Source organism: Pectinophora gossypiella, chromosome 28 (assembly GCF_024362695.1).
Source record: "Pectinophora gossypiella chromosome 28, ilPecGoss1.1, whole genome shotgun sequence".
Taxonomy (NCBI): domain Eukaryota; kingdom Metazoa; phylum Arthropoda; class Insecta; order Lepidoptera; family Gelechiidae; genus Pectinophora; species Pectinophora gossypiella.
Window position 1 is genome coordinate 5,600,609 of NC_065431.1, and position 20,217 is coordinate 5,620,825.

The window sequence follows — 20,217 nt, forward strand, 5'->3', positions numbered from 1 at the left end:
AAGTATGTAACCGTTACATGGCCTTTGGCAGCTCAATAGTAACCATGACAAAGGGTTGATAAGATCGGCCCTTGATCTCTGACATAAGAGCAGAAGAGTTTTTTCGACCTCATGAAAGCTCATGTGAAGCTTCATGTAAAGAAAGCTTATTATAAGATCAATGACTACCTAAATGATAAAAATGTCTGGTATTGAATGTGTTCTTCTAGTTATTAAATAACTTGTAGTACCCTCATTGGTTTTAAAAGATGTGTCGCTGTTGCATTTTCTTGTCATTTCTTCTCCTCAGCCATAACACCTTGCGAAATTACGTAAATTCAATAATGTTACATTCACCTTCAATAAGTTTATCCATGATAATTACGTTGAATAAATGATTCTGATTTCTGATTTCTGACCATTTTCCTTATTGACCTAGGGGCGCCGCACACTACAGTCACCCGTGTGTTTTCACAACATTACAGCGATAGTTACGTGACGACTCCTCAGTGAAAGCCAGACCGCTGAGCTGAGCGGTCGATAGCGGTCGCAGTGATCGACGGAAAGAAGTCGCGCGTTTCGACCGGGGAAAGATGAAATAGACACCCCTATAATTTTGTGCTTGGAAATTTTGTGGGACTACGCTTCCCGGTTTTTTGGTAAGTTGGTTAGCTTCTTCTTCTATCGTCTGGGTTGTGAGGAGATTACCAACCTCATCAACCCTGGTGTCAGTGTTACTATTGAGCCGCCAAAGGCCCCTGACACGAATCATGTAACGACTACTTACATCAGTAAGTAGTAACCGGAACCAACGGCTTGACGTGCCTTCCGAAGCACGGATCGTCTTACTTTCGGACGATCAGGTGATCAGCCTGTAATGTCTTAACCAAACTAGGGATCACAAAGTGTAATTTGTGATAATACATAGAAGACGGTCTGCTGGTTGCCTTTCCATCGCTCTGAGCCGAGGTTCGCGCCCAACTGGGCACCCTCAGGCCTGTTGTCTTAAATTTTGTACCGGGTGAGAGTCCAGCCTCCGTGGTCTAGTGGTTAGAGCATTAGGCTCACGATCTGGAGGTCCGTGTTCGATTCCCGATGGGGACTTTGTCGAAATCACTTTGTGAGACTGTCCTTTGTTTGGTAAGGACTTTTCAGGCTTGAATCACCTGATTGTCCAAAAAAGTAAGATGATTCCGTGCTTCGGAGGGCACGTTAAGCCGTAAAAACACCTCCACCAACCCGCAGTGGAGCAGCGTGGTGGAGTATGCTCCATACCCCCTCCGGTTGATTGAGGGGAGGCCTGTGCCCAGCAGTGGGACTAGTATAGGCTGTTTATCATATGTATGTTATGTTATGTGAGAGTCCTAATTTCGTCATTTCGCCATTTTAAAAGCTGCCACAGAAACGCTGTTTGAATCATCTGATAAAGATGTAAAGGCCTGAGATGATGAATTTCGTACAACGTAGGTACCTACCCACGTATTTTCAACATAAATCACTTATGGATTTCATAATTCTCTTTTAAAGTGAATGTGAGTCGTTAAAAAGTTAGGAAATGTTATTGATTTTGTAAATGCTATCCGATTTATTACAAAACTGAGAGAATATCAGGGGGGTTAAAAAGGCTAAGCTTCTTTCTTTTTTCTTGTCGTTGCCTAACTGCTGAGTAGAGAATGCAATCCCAATCTCGCGAGGTTATTACAATAAGGTTTTAAAACTAGGTACTGGTAACAACATCATCCACAGATAACATACAAACAGTTGGTAGGTTGCCACAAAGTTAAACCTACAAATGCCACTACAAGGGTCCTCGATACCGACCCCGCCGGCGTGGTCAACGATTTCCCTCAATCAGCGCTTATCGCTATCGACCCACTAGGGTCGACTAATTCTTCCAAATATTTTTCCTCTCAGACGACGCCCTGAGCAGAGGTTCGCGCCCTACTGGGCACCCTCAGGCCTGTTGTCTTAAACGTTGTACCGGGTGAGAGCCTTCAGCGCTCCCCATTTGTCTGGTCAAGTAGTTAATGCCATCTGCGGCAAATCTACAATAAGTCACGTCAAAAAAAAAATGTTGTTTATATTCTGTGGCTCTTGAGTTGCTTATTATTAGGTATTTTGTGTCTACTATTTATCTAAGCTATATTATTTATAAGTATGTATGAATTTTTTTGGCACTGGGCCCGCGTGGTGGTTTAAGGCCCGATCTCCCTATCCATCCGTAGGGAAGGCCCGTGCCCCAGCAGTGGGGACGTTAATGGGCTGGTGATGATGATGTATTTTTTTATTTATTTTGGGGAGAAGGCAAGAGGAAAACTACTGCCCTATTTTTCTCTAAAAAAGTAGCATGGAGAATGCTACACCGACAAGAGCGTGGCTCTTAAATTAGTGATGACATAAAATTTATTTATTATTGTTCATGTCTACGTTCATGTACTTATTTATTAGTAAGTTGTACTTATAGTTTGCACCCACAATCTTTTAATTTAAACGTTATACCGGGTGAGAGCCTTCAGCGCTCCATATTTGTCCGGCCAAGTAGTTAGAAGTCAAATCTACAAGAAGTCATGTAAAAAATGCAATATTTTAATATTTACATATTCCCTCGCCTTAATGATGTCTGGAAGAAATCGCTTTAACCGATCCGCCATTTGCCGTGTACCTATTTAAGTCTATTTTGTAACTATTTTCTTTTATTTTGGTGCAACAAAGCACTTATGTTTGTATTTGTAAATGAGTGGAAAACAAGAAATTTCTCTGTACAAGGATTTAGAAGCAGGTTTAAGTGAGCAAGTATATTACGTAAGTCATTGCATGATATTAAGTAACATTTGTTGATACTAGTTATTGGGTAAGCGCGATGCGGTTGCGGGGTAGGCAGAGGTATAATATTCTAATTAATCTTTTGAAATCTCTGTCTCTGTGGTGTAACTGATTGATTTAAAAGATGTGTTGCTGTTGCAGTTTCTTGTCATTTCTTCTCCTCAGCCATAACACGTTGCGAAATGACGTAAATTCAAAAACGTTACATTGACCTTCAACAAGTTTATCCATGATAATTACGTTGAATAAATGATTCTGATTTCTGATTTCAATAACTCTCAATATTTATCTTCTTTCCCTTAATCTTACTAGCACTTCCTCATAGTAACCCTTTCTGTCCAACTTATTTTTTCTATCCTCCTCCAACACCACATTAAGTTAAGTACTTCATCATCATCATCAGCCCATTAACGTCCCCACTGCTGGGGCACGGGCCTTCCCTATGGATGGATAGGGAGATCGGGCCTTAAACTATCACGCGGGCCCAGTGCGGATTGATGGTTATTAACGACTGTTAATGCAGCCGGGACCAACGGCTTAATGTGCAATCCGAAGCACGGAGGAGCTCGAGATGAAGAAGAAGAAGACTTTTTTTGTGATCACCCATCCTATGACCGGCCTTTGCGAAAGTTGCTTAACTTCAACAATCGCAGACCGAGTGCGTTTACCGCTGCGCCACCAAGCTCCTCGGTGCTACTAGGTTAAGTACTTACTTATTTTATATTTTGTTTCAGATCCAAAATATTGTGGAAGCCGACATTAGCATGGAGAACATAAAAATTATGTCGACAGGCACAATGGATTCCATTCAGTAAGTGTCTATTTTAAGAGACATTTTAGTCCAGTTGGAAGAAAATTTGATTCTCACTGTAAGGTCGCATTGTCAAATCCCAGGCCATAATCAATGATTTTCGAATTTGTTTTCGAATTAATGTTTGTAACATAAATCTTTATTAAATGCTCAGAGGTGAAGGAAAAAGGAAAAGTCGTGATGAAACCCACATTCGGAGGTTTTTCTTCTATCGTGTGGGTTGTGAGGTGGATGACCAATCCCATCAACCCTCGTATAAGGGTTATAGATGTATCTTTGACTCCTTTGACAACCACAACTGTATAGATAGATAAAATACTTTATTGAGCACAATGGACACAAAATACAGAGATAAGGACAACATATACAGAAAAGCACAACAGGCGGCCTTATTGCATAATATAAGTAAGTAGTGACGGCCTCCGTGGTCCAGTGGTGTCGCGTTGGGCTCACGATCCGGAGGCCCCGGGTTCGAATCCCGGTGGGGACATATCACAAAAATCACTTTGTGATCTCTAGTTTGGTTAGGACATTATAGGCTGATCACCTGACTGTCCGAAAGTAAGATGATCCGTGCCTCGGAACACGTTAAGCCGTTGGTCCCGGTTACTACTTACCGATGTAAGTAAGTAGTCGTAACATGAGTCATGTCATGGGTCTTTGGCGGCTCAATAATAACCCTGATACCAGGGATGATGAGGGTGGTATTGCACCTCACAATCCACACGATAAGAAGTAAGTAAGTAAGTAGTTATGTTGAGATAGAAGTCCGTAGATGATTTAAACTTTTTTTCACAGGAAGACCATGGAGTGGAACGGCAACGACCCGGCGACACCAAACTTCAACGAGACCAACCAGGAAAGTCTGGAGTCCATCGCCGATTTCTATGATGGTAAGACGTACAATTGTGCTGACTCCAGGGGTGTTAAAATGGCCACATCGAAGCAATTCATCTAACAAAGATCGAAAGAGAGAACCGCAGATGATCGGGCTGTCAGTGCGTTGCATTAAGAATACTTAGTTTTATTATTATTGTTTTTATGATTTTGGTTTGTTTTTCTTTTTGTTTTGGTATATTTTTTTTTGTCTATGTACTTATTGATTTCTGTGTGGTTTCTGTCCTGTTAAATGTAATGTACTTACCTGTCTGTCTGTGTCTGTGGTGTCCGGAAGTAATAAATGTTTCTTTCTTTCTTTCTTTCTTTCAAAGCAATATTGCTATTTGACATTTGATCGCATTGCACACTTAGTTTTTATATGCGCACATGTCAAATTGCGACATTGCTTTCTTAGATGAATTGCTTCGATGTGGCCATTTTAACTCCCCAGTACACACCATCTAATTCTATTTTATGTCAACTTCTAATCCGTCGAAAAGGAAAGGGACGGGTGATCGACAGACACGTTAATTTTAGACACTGGCAAATAACCCGACAGAATCAAATTGACAGCACACGTCAAATAAGTTGTATATCAGTGAGATGTCTATTTGTTCCGCCCGGGTTATTGCTTCATTAATTTTAAAATTAATAGGTGTTTCCGTCCCTTTCTTTTTCAGCGAATGTATGTAAAATTTCAAATATTTGATCATTAGTATACTAAATTACACACCACGCATACGGTCACGCACGAGTACTTGTTTTTTTTTTTTATTTATTTAAAAGGTATACACAACAGGTAACAAACATGGCATCCGAAAATAAAAGGTTACAGATGTGGGTAATACCTAGATTGAAGCCCAAAACGTGTATACACGGCATGGTTAGGAAATTTTTGTAACACTAGCACTTCTATCCTCCTCCAACACCACATTAAGTTAAGTACTTCATCATCATCATCAGCCCATTAACGTCCCCACTGCTGGGGCACGGGCCTTCCCTAGGGCTGGATAGGGAGATCGGGCCTTAAACCATCACGCGGGCCCAGTGCGGATTGATGGTTATTGACGACTGCTAATGCAGCCGGGACCAACGGCTTAACGTGCCTTCCGAAGCACAAAGGAGCTCGAGATGAAAACTTTTTTTTTGTGGTCACCCATCCTATGACCGGCCTTTGCGAAAGTTGCTTAACTTCAACAATCGCAGACCGAGCGCGTTTACCGCTGCGCCACCGAGCTCCTCATTTTTTGATAACCTTACTTTATTTCTGACAGGAGCCGTAGTCATGGTAACGGGCGGCACAGGCTTCGTGGGCAAGGCTCTGTTGGAGAAACTCCTGCGCAGTTGTCCTGGCATCGACACCATCTATGTCCTGATGAGGCCTAAGCGCGGGCTCACAGTCGAACAGAGGTATAAGGAATTGCTGAAGAACCAGGTATGTTCAGATTTTGAATTTTACAGGTTTGTGGTTTTTGTGGTTTTAATTGCATCTAACTCTATACTAGGTATATTTATCTTTTTCTTGCACTTGTTGTTAGTGAAGGACGGCAATTGTATAAGTTCGTCCAAGCAAGTGCTTGCTTGTGCGCACGACTGCAATTGTGTCCTCATTGGTCATCATCTCTTAGCATTATCCAGTTGTTCTCAGGGTCCACTAACCTAATCTGAAGATTTGACAAGTCTAGTTTATTACAGAAGTCTGACCTTGCCGAAGACAAAACCTATTATCACATTATTCCATACTTACCTCCGAAAACACGATTCTCGGGCATGCGGGTTTCCTCACGATGATTTCCTTCACCGCTGTGGACACGATAATCATTTAATGACCTAAAACCATAGGTTTAGGTTCGTGCTGAATTTGAAACCTACGATCTGGTGAAGGTCGCGGGAAGCCGCTGGATGCGGGCAGCGCAGGACCGATCGTCGTGGAGATCCTTGGGGGAGGCCTATGCCCAGCAGTGGGCGTCATACGGCTGATGATGATGATGATGATCTCTATTTTCTTTCTTATATTACTCATATTTAAGCGAATAAATTACCTGTATCTTTTCCCATTGAGGAGCTCGGTGGCGCAGCGGTAAACGCGCTCGGTCTGTGATTGCTGAAGTTAAGCAACTTTCGCAAAGGCCGGTCATAGGATGGGTGACCACAAAAAAAAGTTATATCGAACTCCTCCGTGCTTCGGAAGGCACGTTAAGCCGTTGGTCCCGGCTGCATTAGCAGTCGTTAATAACCACCAATCCGCACTGGGCCCGCGTGATGGTTTAAGGCCCGATCTCCCTATCCATCCATAGGGAAGGCCCGTGCCCCAGCAGTGGGGACGTTAATGGGCTGATGATGATGATCTTTTTCCAGGTCTTCGACCGCATCCGCGCGCGGTGGCCGGAACGCTTAAGCAAGCTGATCCCCATCGCCGGTGACGTCTCCGCCCCGAACCTAGGAGTAAGTGGAGATGACATGCAGTTGATGGAGCGAGTGAGCATGCTGCTCCACTCGGCAGCCACGGTGCGGTTCACGGAGCCGCTGCACGTGGCAGCGGCGTTGAATGTGCAGGGGACTGCGCATATGCTCGCGCTCGCCAGTACCATGCCCAGGTTGAAGGTCAGTCGCTTGTTTATATGACGCTCTCCAGATAAATATAACAGGTATCGGCCAAGCAGTAATAAAAAAATAATTATAGGTGTACCAGAATCTAATGGCACATGGGGAAATAAAATTTCTATAGTAAGCAACACTCGGGTAGTTGGATGAAAACGTCTTGATACGTTTCTTCTTCAACTTTTTGTTTTTTTTTTTTGACGTGACTTATTGTAGATTTGCCGCAGATGACATTAACTACTTGGCCGGCGGCATTAACTACTTGGCGGAGGCATTAACTACTTGGCCGGTGGCATTAACTACTTGGCCGGGCTTCTCCAACTGCTTCTTCACTAATTTTACAATAAACAATGTAAACAATCTTCCTTGCTTGTGATCGAAGTGGTTTTTTCGATATTCTTACGAAATTTAGAATAATTTCAAGGAATCTTTGGAAAAACTCAGTATTGTTGACAAAACATGTACTTTGACTTGACAGGGGACAGTTTAACATTACCATAGGAAAATCAATATGTTTTTTACTTTTTTTATGCCATCATATCCTGGTAGACCTATAGTATATCTTACTCTATGTTAGCAAACGGTACAAAACAGAGTTATAAATATTTGGTAAGTAGGTCACTCCCGCCCCAGCCCACCGGAGATGGCGCAGCATTGACTCACGTAGCAACAGTCGAACTGGTCTGCGATCATGTTTAGGATGATGGATGAGGTGTGTGACGTGTGTAGTGTCTCAGACATTGACAGTAGTCTGTCAGACAACACATTCAGAAAGCTGTTGGCATCCGTTCTCAGGCGATGCATCAGCGATGCGGTTCTTTTGCGCGTTATAACACGAAAACCATCGACGTGCACATCCGCGAATTTTTAAGTTTACATTATGGTACATCTTCTTACCCTCAGGCCCTGGTCCACGTGTCAACAGCCTACAGCAACGCCCCGAAGAGCCACATCGAGGAGCGCGTCTACCCACCCCCTTACGACCCTGATAGCATCCTCAGGTGCGCCAAGATGCTGCCTCCTGAGACCATGGAAGTCATTTCTGCTTCTCTTCAGGTATGGAAGTGGATACGAAGGACATAATACGATCTTGAGGACTATATTACTCTAGCCATCGAGGCGACAAATCAGCTCGCGACAACAAACACTTCAGGACACCGATATCAACCTCGCGTGGTCAACGATTGCCCTTGTTCAGCGCTTATCGCTATCGACCCACTAGGGTCGATTAATTCTTTTAAAATTAATCCCCTCAGATGACGCTCTGAGTCGAGGTTCACGCCCTGGACACTCTCTTCAGGGGCTTACAGCCATTTAGGACTATGGTAAGACCTGAGAGAGCCATCGGCATGGCAATGCAGGACGGAAGGAGCAGGTCACAGGAACTGTAACCTGGAACCTGACAGAGGCCAGCAGTAACTGTCAGTACTATTCAGAAGTAATATTCAGAAGTCCTAGTACAGCTTTGAAATAGACTTCTCTGGACGCCATCCCAATCACGTCAGATAGAGTACTGCAGGGCGAAAGGAAAGAGAAACCACTGCCTTCTCTGATATTGCCTCACTATTTTATTAAAAAGTAGCATGGAGAATGTTAAATTAATGATAATGAAGACCCAAAGGGGGTGAGGTAGCGCCCGATACGAATTAGTGCGGGGCGGAGACTGACCGTTCCATACGTAGTGTTAATCTATGATTCCCCATCATCGAATGTGTTCTTTTCAGGGTGATCACCCAAATCCCTACACCCTGACCAAGGCATTAGCTGAAGCGATTGTCTACAACCACTCAGCTGATCTGCCTGTCTGCATCGTAAGGCCTTCCATAGGTGAGTTCAAAACGTTTATTTAAGTCCCATCTAACAGGGGGCGAGCCCAATGCCTTTTTTTTGACGTGACTTATTGTAGATTTGCCGCAGATGGCATTAACTACTTGGCCGGACAAATCGGGAGCGCTGAAGGCTCTCACCCGGTACAACGTTTAAGACAACAGGCCTGAGGGTGCCCAGTTGGGCGCGAACCTCGGGTCAGGGCGTCGTCTGATAGGGAAAATATTTGAAAGAAATATTGCCATTAACCAGGCACCATCTAATAAAGCAATATATTGCTATTTGACATTTGTTTGCATTGCGCACTTACTTTTATATGCACAAAATTATGTCAAACTGCAATATTGCTTTTTTATGCATTAGCAGTCGTTAATAACCATCAATCCGCACTGGGCCCGCGTGATGGTTTAAGGCCCGATCCATCCATAGGGAAGGCCCGTGCCCCAGCAGTGCGGACGTTAGTGGGCTGATGATGATGATGATGGCCATTTTCATCCAAAAAAGCAATATTGCAATTTGACTTTTGCGCATTATAAAAGTAAGTGCGCAATGCAAACAAATGTCAAATAGCAATACCTATTGCTTTTTTAAGTGAATTGCTTCGATTTGGCCTTTTTAACCCCCCTTGTCTTATGACCGTCTTGTAAACCTTCCCTTTTAGCCGATGCAAACATACAATGACGTAAAAAAATATCGATTATAAGCCACATTAACATCGTATCGCGTCTAGCCTAACCTTTTCATTTATTCATTGGAATGGTAAAAACTTCTAAACTAGGGTTATTGAGAACGGACAGGTGTTCAGTCGATCAATCGATATTGCTTCACTATTTTATTAAAACCGTGAGAACGATTCTATTGACGCAAGGTGGAACATTTTCTTTTAGAATTAAGTACCTAGGTCCGGAATGACGGACTTTCCACGCTGCGTTCCCTAAAATAAATACATATAAGTAGATGACTCTTTACAGTTTAACCTTCTAATTTCAACTTCTTCTATCGTGTGGGTTGTGAGGTGGATAACCAACCTCATCAACCCTGGTGTCAGGCTTTCCCTCATTCAGCGCTTATCGCTATCGACCCACTAGAATCGATTAATTCTTTCAAATATTTTTCCTCTCAGACGACGCCCTGAGCCGAGGTTCGCGCCCAACTGGGCACCCTCAGGCCTGTTGTCTTAAACGTTGTATCGGGTGAGAGCCTTCAGCGCTCCCCATTTATCCTGCCAAGTAGTAAATACCATCTGCGGCAAATCTACAAGAAGTCACGTCAAAAAAAAAGGTGTCATGGTTATTATTGAGCCGCCAAGGGCTCCTGACGTGACTCAAGTAACATACATACCTCCGAAAATGCATTTCTCGGGAATGTGGATTTCCTCACGATGTTTTCCTTCGCCGCTGAGCACGTGATAATCATTTATGATCCAAACATGAATTCGAAAACAAATTCGACAATCATTGGTTTAGGCATGTGCTGGAACCCGCGACCTCAAAGTGAGAGGCAAGCGTTCTACCAACTGGGCTACCACGGCTCTTATAAGGACCCTGGCATCTTCAATATATTTGTTTCCTCTGTTCGCAGTGACTGCTGCCCACCAAGAACCATTCCCTGGATGGATTGACAACATATATGGAGTGACAGGTACAAAACATGGTATAAGAAGAATAGAATAGAAATAGTTTATTATAAAAGGACGCCACACACAAAAAAGACAACAACATCATATCAAATTTCCACTAAAACAATTACAAAAAAGCAAGACACATGTTTGTCAGCCCGTGATCGTGGCACTTGCAACAGTGTCGAAATATCGGGAGTCTCATATCCCCATTTTAAACGCGGTAAGAACCCGTTATTATGTGTTTTAATTATGATAATAATCGCGTAAACTTAAAACAATGTAAGTATAATTGATTGTTAATTTTATTATAATTATATCATGAAAAAACCAACATGACAAACATAGGAGAACCATTTCAAAGGTGTATATGTTTTAATTTTATGCATTTTACTCTTTATGCGTATTATATAAATTATAAATGGTGCTAATTCCTGTAAATACCATCTAATTTTATTTTAAGTTATATCTGTCATTTTCTTATCCGCCGAAAAGGAAAGAGACGGGTAATCGACAAGCATAAAATTTATGGAACACACGTCAACGTCAATTTAAAAAAAATTACATCCGTCAATAACCCGACACAGTTAAGTAGACAGCACGTCAAACGGATTGCATACCAGCGACGTACCTTTTGATTCGCCCGGTTTATTCATTCATTTACTCATTCTTCCTAAAATTAAGAGCTGTGAATCATCCGTCCCTTTCCTTTTCGACGGATATGAAAATGACGGATATAACTTAAAATAAAATTAGGCGGTGTCTGCAGGAATCGGGGCCATTATTTACATTAAAGATATACATTTTCAACTTTGTACCAAATGGTTCTCTATTGTATTCCCTAAAATTTCTTATCCTACTTTTTATTTTCCTTCACATTTTAGTCCTAAGTATGGAATGTCCTAATGATCCTAGTCCAATTTTGTTAACTCCTAGTGTTCATTGCCCTATTTTTTTTCATCCTAATGATGGTAAGCCCTAATGTCCATAGTTACAATCGTTTATATTCCTAAAATGTATAGTCCTAAATAAAATGTGAAGGAAAATAAAAAGTAGGATAAGAAATTTTAGGGAATACAATAGAGAACCTTCACCGCCGCCTCTCGGCCCTTCGGGCCTCGATGGTCACAAGTAACCTAACCCACTCGGCTATATGGCAGGGGGCTCGCTTTGCTCGCCCCCTGCCATACAGCCTTCGTAACCTATATCTACAGTGTCGGGGTGCCGCGAATTTCCGTGCTCGCTTCGCTCGCACCCGTGACTGCTGTCGTTACGAAACAAATCTTCACCGCCGCCTCTCGGCCCTTCGGGCCTCGATGGTCACAACTAACCAAAATATGTCAAATAGATCATATAGGGAATGAAAAATTCGGAATTTCAAACTTTAGGGACATTAATATTAGAACTAAAGAATATTAGGACAAGTATTACGGTAGGATAATCAATATTTAGGATGATCGAACATTAGTACAATTAAATATTAGGAAAATGATGTTCGGAAAATCGACTTTAGGACTATAAACATTAGGAAATACAACAGGCCCCCGTACCAAATAATATTTTAAATTTGTCAGAAAATAAATTTAAAGCTCATGTGAAGCTTACTTTATGTAAAAAAGCTTATTATAAGATTAATGATTACCTAAATGATACTCTAGTTATTAAATAACTTGTAATGTACTTACCCTCATTGATTTAAAAGATGTGTTGCTGTTGCAGTTTCTTGTCATTTCATCTCCTCAGCCATAACACCTTGCGAAATGATGTAAATTCAAAAATGTTACATTGACCTTTAACAGGTATATCCATGACAATTACGTTGAATAAATGATTCTGATTTCAATTTATCTTTAACTTCAACTTGGGAAATTACTCAATTGTACTCCACAGGTCTTCTGATGGAGATGTCTCGCGGCACATACCGTTCGGGCTACTGCAAGCAGGAGATGGTAATCGACATTGTGCCAGTAGACATGGTGGTGAACAGCTGTATCCTCGCCGCGTGGAGGCAGGCTACTAAAAAGTAAGATTCAGTGTGTCAGTGACATCATTTTTTTTATTTACTTATTTCAAAAATTTAGTACACACAGTGATTATGCTAACTGGCATCGTTAAACCATGGTTTGTGTCGATGCTAGGTATCTACGATGTCCGTCTTACATTATACATAGATAAGTAGGTAACAAAAAATGTGGGTAAACAATAGGTAGACAAACATTTTATGCAGTTTGTGTCTCGGCTACGTATCGCAGAGCGCAAGCAAGTGATATGATAACTACATAGCTACAATTGTACCTATAAAACTTATGCCTACTGGCCGATGTGCATAGCAACACGGTAATGGTGGTGGCTGCGCTCACTGCTAAGCCGGAACCTCCCGCCTTCACCTCAGCCGCCGTAGGTACTACATTCAATCATAACGAATACTGAGGGGGATGATTCAGACGAATTATGGCTTTGACAGCGATTTCCCGAACGGCGATTCGCGGTGCGGGACGAGGCTCTTTACGGCGAGTGGCTTTACGTCGCGTATCTCTACAGCGCGTTCGCTTTATGTTCCCTATACTTCGAGCTATTTTTTTTGTATAGTACAGTTATGGTGAAAACTGTTTGGAAATCAGCTTTGCATCAATTCGGAAATGTATTTTTAGGAAATAAACCAGCAAGACTAAAAAAAGTTGTAAAGAGACTCGCCGTAGCGAGACTCGCCGTTTGGGGAGTCGCTATCAAGTGGAATTTTCCATCGCAAAAGTGTAGGATTGAAAATAATTTAAAAAGAAACTAAAATTTTCATGAATTTTCCAACAGGAAATTCCACTCAATATCAACTCAGGATCATGGTCTGAATCATCCCCCTCAGTATTCGTTACCTGTAAGTATTTACGTATTGTACGGTCACGAGTACTAATATGCATTCACTTTGAAACCATGTCACATTAAGTTTTTTGACAAATAAAACCGTAAGTCTCATTAAATGTCAAATATGATGGTGCGACAGGGTTCTAAAGTGGGTACATAATATTGCTCATGACTGTACGTGGTGTTAGTGACATGGTAACGATACTGAGGGGGATGATTCGGCTCATGATTCTTAGGTCATGAACCCCAATACCCCCCCCCCCCCACCCCGGGATCCCCCAATGTGACCACCCCATATTAGTCGTGAACTTATCTTATGTTATTTTTCTTTTTTCTTTTCTTCTCGCAGGCCAGGCAGGTGTCCAGTATACAACGTGACCTCAGGGTCTGTGAACCCGTTGCAGTGGGGAAACTTCTCCAGGCTGTGCATGAAGTGGTCCAGAGAGAACCCCACCAAGTAAGTGGATTTGAATAATTGAATAATTTCAATGTAAACTGGGTGTTAGTGACATCGTAACGAATACTGAGGGGGATGATTAAGCTCATGATTCTGAGTTAATATCTAGTGGAATATCCTGTCGAAAATTCATGATTTTTTTTGCGTTTTTTAATGTTTTTACTGTTGCGACGGAAAATTCCACTTGATATCAACTCAGAATCATGGTGTGAAGTGTGAACCATCCCTCAAAATAAAAATACAATTTAGTAATTTGGCTGCCTAATATTTCCCTCAATCAGCGCTTATCGCTATCGACCCACTAGGGTCGATTAATTCTTTCAAATATTTTTCCTCTCAGACGACGCCCTGAGCCGAGGTTCGCGCCCGACTGAGCACCCTCAGGCCTGTTGTCTTAAACGTTGAACCGGGTGAGAGCCTTCAGCGCTCCCCATTTGTCCGGCCAAGTAGTTAATGCCATCTGCGGCAAATCTACAATAAGTCACGTGAAAACATAAAAATTGCTGCCTAATATCAGTTCCCAGACAGTTAATCCATCTTCTAAATAATCGCTAACCTTATACCTTTTTTTTACAAAGTTTCTGTTTAATTACTGTCTTAAAACAGTTCAAAAGTATATTCTGAATGTGCAATCTTATTATTGTCCCCGAAACCTGCAGACACCTCCTAATTTTAAGTTCTACCCGTCACTTTCTTATCCGCCGAAAAGGAAAGGGAGGGATGATTGTCAACAAGTTAATTTTAAAATGAATGAATAACCCGTGCGAATAAAATAGGCATCTCGCTGGTATGCAATCCGATTGACGTGTGCTGTCAACTTAACTCTGTCGGGTTATTGGCCGATGTAATTTTTTAGACGGTTGTTTTAGATTTCTGTTTAAAATTGACGTGTATTCCATTAATTTTATGCCTTTCGATTACCCGTCCATTTCTTTTTCAACGGATAAAAAAATGACAGGTATAACTTAAAATAAAATTAGATGGCGTCTGCAGGAATAAGTACCATCGTCCCTCCTTACAGGTACGTGATGTGGTACCCAAACTTCACGTTTACGGAGTCTCGCTTCATGAATACTTTCTGGGAGGTCTCACTTCACTTCCTGCCGGCGTTCCTTTATGATATGCTGCTTAGAGCTCAAGGGAGGAAGGCTATGTGAGTATTATTACTTATGAATAAAATAAAAAAAAAATAAAAAAAATAAAATTACTACACGCACACACACACACACACACACACACACACACACACACAAACACACACACACACACACACACACACACACATACATACACACACACGCACACACTCACACATGCTAGCACTTATAGAGTTGATATTATTATTTTTAAAAAATGTTTTATGATTTAGCGTGGTATTAGTAAACTAATCTCAGCTGAGACTGCCCTCAAGATAATGCTCAAGTCCCTGTTTTTATATAAGAACTGTCACATTGACATGATCTTGAGGGCGATCTTGAAGCTGAGATTAGTTTATTAATACCACCCTTAGTCTATATTTAATTCAAGTTCAATTCAATTATTTTTTTCCATTTTTTAAAGTTTGGGGGTGGAGGCCTGGAGTCCTAAAACACAGGGTATCCTAGTTTAGGCACCAGCCTCTACAAATATTGTATTTTTGTATGTATTTAATTATCCATGTGTTTTTGTAGAGGAAACAAAAAATTTTTACTTACTTACTTCCTTATGACACTGTTGTTTGTTTTTTTTTTTTATATAATGGCCAAGTATGTTGGCTCAGCAGCCTCCTAACAGCCTCCGTGGTCTAGTGGTTAGAGCGTTAGGCTCACGATCTGGAGGTCCGGGTTCGATTCCCGATGGGGACAGTGTCGAAATCACTTTGTGAGAATGTCCTTTGTTTGGTAAGGACTTTTCAGGCTTGATACACCTGATTGTCCGAAAAAGTAAGATGATTCCGTGCTTCGGAGGGCACGTTAAGCCGTTGGTCCCGGCTATTAGCCGTAAAAACACCTCCACCAACCCGCAGTGGAGCAGCGTGGTGGAGTATGCTCCATACCCCCTCCGGTTGATTGAGGGGAGGCCTGTGCCCAGCAGTGAGACGTATATAGGCAGTTTATGTTATGTTGGCTCAGCTATGCCTGATGGTATGCATAGAGCTGAAGCCCTAATAGTAGTAGCAACTGATAAGCAACGCAAAATGTGCTAGGATCTATCTTAACAATATTGGTTATACAGGTTAAATATCTTTACTCATTTGAATATCCGTTTTTTTATAACCCCGACGAGCCCCCAAAATTGTGGGATATAGAAATAAAACGGGATATTTTAAATATCTTTACTCCTTATATTTTAATTAGTTTTATAGCAAAACAAAAAAGAACAACTTCTTCCCTTATCCTCTAACCCGATAGACATCCCCCCATCGACTCACCTTTCTTACTTTTTAAAACTGCCTTACGTCCCGTTCATTAACCATAGATAGATAGATAAAATACTTTATTGAGCACAATGGACACAAAATACAGAGATAAGGACAACATATACAGAAAAGCACAACAGGCGGCCTTATTGCCCATGCAGCAATTTCTTCCAGGCAACCTTTGGTTACAGGAAAATCCATCCTCCATTCATACCATAAACAATCAAATTCGCATTCTTTATCCTTCCATAGTATTCTTACTTTCCTACATTTGTATTTTTTTTTTTGCCAGAATGATGAAACTCGCCCGGCGATTCAAAATGGCCGCCGCAACAGGGGAATACTTCGCGAACCACGAGTGGCAATTTGGCATAACAGAACTGACTGCGCTCCACAACGACGCGAGCAATACTCTTGACGGCTCCTCCTTCCCGCACTGGCCGTCCATATATGACTGGAATCAATACATGGGGTCTTATATGATGGGAATACGAAAATTTATTTTGAAAGATACCGCTGAGTCCCTGCCCGCTGCTAGGACTAAGTTGCGAAGGTAAGTCCACATAACACAGGTGCTAGTAACCCGTAATTGGAGATGTCTTAAAAAGGTTCAGTACGATCTACTGTCACGAGTACTATTACTAATATGACACTTTGAAACCATGTCGCATTAACTTTTTTAACAAATTAAACCGCAAGTCTCATTAAATGACAAATATGATAGTGCGACAGGGTTCTAAAGTGGGTACATGACATTGCTCGTGACTGTACTTTGAACCGGCGTGCGTTTATGAAATTGATGAATGTGGAGGAAGCAAGATAAATTTGTCAGGATCGAACCAAATGGAACCATAGTCTCTGCTTACCCCGGTAAGAAAAAGGCGTGAGTTTATATATGTATGTGTATGTAGTAACCCGTAACACACCCCGGACACTTCATAGAAAACACCTCGTTTTACACAGACTCTACCCATCTTTGTGTGTGACGTCTGACGCCATACGATTGAAGAATAAAGTAAGACCGAGGGGGTGAGGTAAACCTCTTTCAGCCGCTAGTGGGGAGCGGAGAGTTGCCTTTCTGTACGTGGTATTATTCCTTATTCTATTACGCCAATCAACCTCGTTGGAAAAATCTTGAAATAAGGTTGAGACGCAATCTAAGAATACCAATTTTGAGCGGGTACGGAACACATGTAAATTTTAGGCAAAAATTTAAAACCCCTTCTTAAAATTTCCCATTGGCCAATAACCCAACATATTTGGCTAGTTTCCAACTAGTCAAATCAGTTACTTTTTACTAAACGTTTTACTACACGAACTTACTATGGAATTTGTATGAAAAACCACACTGTGACTTCATAGAATAACGTAACAAAATGTCGCACTCATTATTACGTTTTTCTTGATTAATATTCATAAATAAGTTAAATAGAAAAAAAGAAAATGTATTTCGTTACTTCTAGATCTGTCTTTATTTGGTAATCAGAATTTCATAATTTATCTTAAGTTGACAGCATATGCCAAACAGGAATTCGGCCGGGTTATTCATTCATTCAAGCATTAATTTTCAAATTGACAGCTGCTAATCACCCGTCTCTTTTCTCTTAGGCGGATAAGAAAATAACAGCGGGCTTAGTACCGTAAGCACGCGACTCTTTCTCGCCGCGACAGAGATCGCCTGTCTCTCTCTGTGCTGTACTGTGAGAGAGTAACGGGTGATGTATGTCGAGACGAGAAAGAGTCGCGCGCTTACGGCGCTAAGTCCGCAGGTATAACTTAAAATAAAATTAGGAGGCGTCTGCAGAAATCAGGGATCAAAAGTTTATTTTGTCTATATTTCAGGTTGTATTGGGTCCACAAACTGCTTCAAGCTGCCACCGGTTATTACATCTTTAAGTTCGTCGCGGGCCGTCTACGATAAGGATAATATTATCAATTAAAATTAAAATATATTATATTATATAGGGGGTTAAAAAGGCTACATTGGCGCATCATCACTAATTTAAGAGCCACGCTCTTGTCGGTGAAGCTTCTATCTTTCCCAAGCGTGTCGTAAAATCCGACAGAGGTATTGTGTCTTCTAACATGATGGACTAATGTTATGGGCGTTAGGCTGATCCCTTATCACCAAAAGGTTCATCATATCCAGCTTATATTGTATCAACAGTGGCTGCAAGTTGTCTTTGATTACTTGTGGCTCTGCCCACCTCATTAGGGATTACGGGCGTGAGTTTATGTATGTATGCTCTTGTCGATGTTGCATTCTTCATGCTACTTTTCTAAGGAAAAAATTGCAGTGGTTTCTCTTGCCTTCCGCCCCGCACTACTCTGTCCGAAGTCAGTGAGAAGCGCCCTGAGTAGTCTATTTCAAAGCCGTACTAGGACTCCTGTCCTCCGCCTCTGAATAGTACTGACAGTTACTGCTGCCCTCTGTCAGGTTCCAGGTTACAGTCCCTGTGACTTGCCACGTCCTGCATTGCCGTACCGATGGCTCCCATATTCGCCTCTGCTAACATTGAGGTACGATAAGCTGCAAAATTCCAATCAGTTTCTTGCAAAATAATAAAATAACTGGTTGCACTTAAGACCTCCTCCTCCGTCGTTTCTGTAATAGACCTACATAAACTGCCTATACCACTGCTGGGCACAGGCCTCCCCTCAATCAACCGGAGGGGGTATGGAGCATACTCCACCACGCTGCTCCACTGCGGGTTGGTGGAGGTGTTTTTACGGCTAATAGCCGGGACCAACGGCTTAACGTGCCCTCCGAAGCACGGAATCATCTTACTTTTTCGGACAATCAGGTGATTCAAGCCTGAAAAGTCCTTACCAAACAAAGGACAGTCTCACAAAGTGATTTCGACAATGTCCCCATCGGGATTCGAACCCGGACCTCCAGATCGTGAGCCTAACGCTCTAACCACTAGACCACGGAGGCTGTTTATATTTTATAATATGACAACTAATGGTTCATAATTTCACCACTGTTTACAAATAATTCGCTGGGCTCAGTGACTGCACTTTTGCTTTTAATGTTCAATAGCAATATTGCTTTTCAGGTGAAGCAATTCACCTGAAAAGCAATATTGCTATTGAACATTTATTGATATTGTGAAATTAGTTTGTAGCCCTTTTACATCCCCTTTCTTCAATAATTACAGGCGTTACGCCTTTCCAGTCACAAATGATAAATAATGTAAATAAAAATCGACTCAGCTTGAAACATATTGAAAGTTTTTGCATTAAGTAAGTACCTTTGTAAATAAAATGGCAACACTGACCGCTTTCATCCAATCACAAACCATGATCGCTCGTAGTGTTACCAATTTATAAATTTAATACTTACTGTAAAAAAATACACTTAAATATTTTTGCTTAAAATATTACTTAGTGTGTTATCATTCAAAATTAGAATTAAATTCATCATCACCAGCCCATTAACGTCCCCACTGCTGGGGCACGGGCCTTCCCTATGGATGGATAGGGAGATCGGGCCTTAAACCACCACGCGGGCCCAGTGCGGATTGGTGATTATTAACGACTGCTAATGCAGCCGGGACCAACGGCTTAACGTGCCTTCCGAAGCACGGAGGAGCTCGAGATGAAAACTTTTTTTTGTGGTCACCCATCCTGTGACCGGCCTTTGCGAAAGTTGCTTAACTTCAACAATCGCAGACCGAGCGCGTTAACCGCTGCGCCACCGAGCTCCTAAATTTAAATTAAGTACTTGATAGAAATCGGTGGTCATTGAGGGACTTTCCAGGCTTTTTTCTTCGTTTAATCTTCGAAAGATACGGATAACAAACTATGCATCATTTATCATTGTTTTTGGGTATAAACGATGACCCTTTTTATTACACGCAGGCAAAATTGCATCTTCCACCCATTATTATTCTGATCAAAATAACGAGAAGCATTAAAGGAAGCGCCAAAAACATCCAAGACTGATACGGTCACGAGTACTT

At 41.7% G+C, this 20,217-nt stretch overlaps 1 protein-coding gene across 1 annotated transcript; it reads left to right on the forward strand.

Moving 5' to 3' along the window:
- The first annotated feature begins 506 nt into the window (after nucleotides 1–506).
- Nucleotides 507–18,976, forward strand: LOC126379188 (putative fatty acyl-CoA reductase CG5065). The gene is made up of 13 exons (XM_050027865.1): nucleotides 507–638; nucleotides 3,537–3,613; nucleotides 4,412–4,506; nucleotides 5,767–5,927; nucleotides 6,851–7,096; nucleotides 7,997–8,149; nucleotides 8,818–8,920; nucleotides 10,502–10,561; nucleotides 12,429–12,561; nucleotides 13,747–13,854; nucleotides 14,876–15,007; nucleotides 16,545–16,805; nucleotides 18,095–18,976. Exons 2-13 carry the CDS (start codon nucleotides 3,567–3,569, stop codon nucleotides 18,171–18,173), a joined length of 1,578 nt encoding a protein of 525 aa, XP_049883822.1. The 5' UTR covers nucleotides 507–638; nucleotides 3,537–3,566; the 3' UTR covers nucleotides 18,174–18,976.
- The last annotated feature ends 1,241 nt before the right edge of the window (nucleotides 18,977–20,217 follow it).

What these genes read in the sequence shown, in the direction of transcription:
- LOC126379188 (XM_050027865.1), top strand. Translation starts at nt 3,567, where the DNA reads ATGGAGAACATAAAAATTATGTCGACAGGCACAATGGATTCCATTCA. An exon ending in AGGAATTGCTGAAGAACCAG is followed by an intron (nt 5,928 to 6,850) that starts GTATGTTCAGAT and finishes ATCTTTTTCCAG; the next exon opens with GTCTTCGACCGCATCCGCGC. An exon ending in TCCAGAGAGAACCCCACCAA is followed by an intron (nt 13,855 to 14,875) that starts GTAAGTGGATTT and finishes CCCTCCTTACAG; the next exon opens with GTACGTGATGTGGTACCCAA.